The following is a 2521-nucleotide window of genomic DNA, read 5'->3' as shown; positions in this document are numbered from 1 at the left end:
ATACCTCGTCGGAGGGTTTTCAAATAAAAATATTTGGCACATTTTTTAAAAATAATGACTTTTGAATAAAATGATGGACGGCGGCGCGCACGTCGAGCGCCCGGATCTAAGGGTCTATCTCCCGTAGAAAAGGTCGCTGCCCTGCGCCAATAGTGCGCTACGATGCGCAAGATCATTGTGCATCGAACAAGCTATGACGCGTGGCGCTGCGATAAGTAGTTTAGGATAAATGTTGGATCGAGTCGCCAAAATCGATGGTCCCAGAGTGAGCATCTTTGATCATCGAGTTGAGCTGTAGCGGATGCATGCCTGCTATCAAGATTTGGACACGAGCTTGATCAAAGCGATAAGTGTCTACTGTTCAAACGGTGTTAGGGATCTCGAGGGATCCCCCATCGAACTCGCGTGCGGCAGCGGGACCTTTTCTGGTACGGTTTTATCATATTCGTCTCAATCGCCGCTTTTGAAATGGGGGCCTTGCGCAAAACAAAGAGTTGCACTGCCATGTCGCCAGCGCCCAAGCCTGCGTCCAAGCCCAAGAGCTATCGGTGCGTCGGCGACTGCAAGCTTCAGAAGACGAGGCTCTGGTGATGCTCAACAAAGGTGGTATGGCATTCGTCCACCGCGACTTTTTGCCGTGGGCCCAGCGTCTCATGCTTGTGGTGCGGTCGACCTTCTCGCTCTCGCGCGGGAACGAGTCGCTGGCTGCAACGGCCGCGTCGGTAACAAGCGACGACGTCCTACCGCGCCTGTTCGACGAAGCGTGGACCAAGGCGTTTGATCTCAACGAGAGCCTCCTCCACGACACGAAGCTGCGTGACAAATTGCACAAGGCTCTGCAGCTCTCAGCCATGCATGCGCGCATTGGTGTTGTCGTTCACCGATTTTCGGCCCAGTACCTCGGCCGCCACGTTGACAAGTCGGGCACCCTCGCGCTGCGCCAGAAGCTCAAGGCGGAGACGGGCAAGACACCACAGCCATTACAAGGCAAGCGCAAGGCGCAGACACCGGTAGCGGCACCGGTCAAGAGTCGCCAGATGAAGATGACAAAGATGGACCCTACGCCAAGCGCAACGCCAAGTAGATTAGCCTCGACCTACTAATTGACCGATTATCCTCCTTAGTACATGCGTACGTCGGTCTATCGCTCGCAGGGCAACCGTTGATCGCTCATCTCGTGCTGCATCTCGCATCTCCATGTCCACATCGTGATGCGCAATCCCGCAGCATCCAAGTCCGGATGGTATCCGGCGGTTTCCAATCTCTCACGCGGTGGAATAAAAATACCTTGGAATTGACAACAAGCTACCTGGACCTTGGATCTGGCATTTTGAATAAAAATATCTTGAAATTCGGGTCGACGACCACCCTTAGTTATTAGAGAGATTTCGCAACTCACTTCCCGTTTCCATCTGCGCTTCTATCCTGTCATAAATAATAAAAAATGGGAGGTCTCTGAAAACTAATCGTAGAAATCACCCAAATCGACCAAAAACGGGGAGCGAAGGCTCCCGTCTTCGTTCAGTAGGTTAAAGTACGTCAAACAGTGCGTGAGGCTTTAACCTTATTTAACCTGTCGAACTCACGCGCCCATGTCACTTCCAACTTGGCGCGACGACTGACAACTGGCCAATCTCGTCGGACGACGACCGCCCCGATCTTATATCCGTCGATGAACCCCAAGACGTTCATTAGAGGCGACCCTTTAGCGACAATCGCGTCCGTGTACTTCTGGAGGCGCTTGGCGACGAGTGTCCTCTGGAAGAAGAAGACGTCGGCCCACTTGTCGTGGAAAGAGCATCGAGCACATAGTCGTGTATGCGGCACAGAGACTCACGCGACCGACCGAACACGATCATCATATCACAGTACCGCCGAGGCTAGGCCACGCGGTTGAGAGTAACGCGAAGGGCTTCGACAGCGAGGTATCGACCCAGTCCCTCGTCGATAACGACGGCCGGGAGTTGGAGAGCACGTGAGGCGCGTCAAAGAAGTCCCGCCAAAGCGGAAATGCAGGATTGCATCGGCGTCGTTCATCGAGTCGAGAAAGAGGCGCGTTTTCGGGACCAACGACGGCTCGATAACCGAGAGGAGTAAAGTTAGCTGTAGGAACTGGCGGCGGCGCTGACGAGACATACGGCGACTGCGGCGAAGCAACACCACAAGCTCGCGGCGACAACATGGCAGAAATCGATCATGACGAGGCTTACGCGACTGCAGTAGTAGCACAAGACAAAACGAGGATGGGATCTTTCTGAAATTTTGCGAAATAAAAGTTGAAGTTGCTCCCGTCTTCGTCTGCATTCGAATGCAGACGAAGACGGGATGTCCAGTGCGAAATCACAATTTTTACGTGTTGCGTTGCATCTGCTTCCACATAAAACAGAACGCAGATGAAACGGGGAGTGAGTTGCGAAATCTCTCTATTACCGGTATATCCCTTGCAAGTTGGTCACCACGCTGTGACGACGGATGAATTCGGACATGTCCTTGTTTCGATGCGACTATTCACACGCAACCC

The 2521-nt window shown here is 53.1% G+C and overlaps 1 protein-coding gene across 1 annotated transcript; it reads left to right on the top strand.

Annotated features, from left to right (window-relative positions):
* The first annotated feature begins 499 nt into the window (after positions 1-499).
* Positions 500-1128, top strand: SDRG_16601 (hypothetical protein). The gene has a single exon (XM_008622817.1). It carries the CDS (start codon positions 591-593, stop codon positions 1101-1103), a length of 513 nt encoding a protein of 170 aa, XP_008621039.1. The 5' UTR covers positions 500-590; the 3' UTR covers positions 1104-1128.
* The last annotated feature ends 1393 nt before the right edge of the window (positions 1129-2521 follow it).

This window comes from Saprolegnia diclina, assembly GCF_000281045.1.
Source record: "Saprolegnia diclina VS20 unplaced genomic scaffold supercont1.138, whole genome shotgun sequence".
Taxonomy (NCBI): domain Eukaryota; phylum Oomycota; class Saprolegniomycetes; order Saprolegniales; family Saprolegniaceae; genus Saprolegnia; species Saprolegnia diclina.
Note: the sequence above shows the minus strand (reverse complement) of the source record. Positions and strands in the feature narration are given on the sequence as shown.

Excerpts from the sequence above, each read along its gene's own strand:
- SDRG_16601 (XM_008622817.1), top strand. The coding sequence starts at position 591 with ATGCTCAACAAAGGTGGTATGGCATTCGTCCACCGCGACTTTTTGCCG.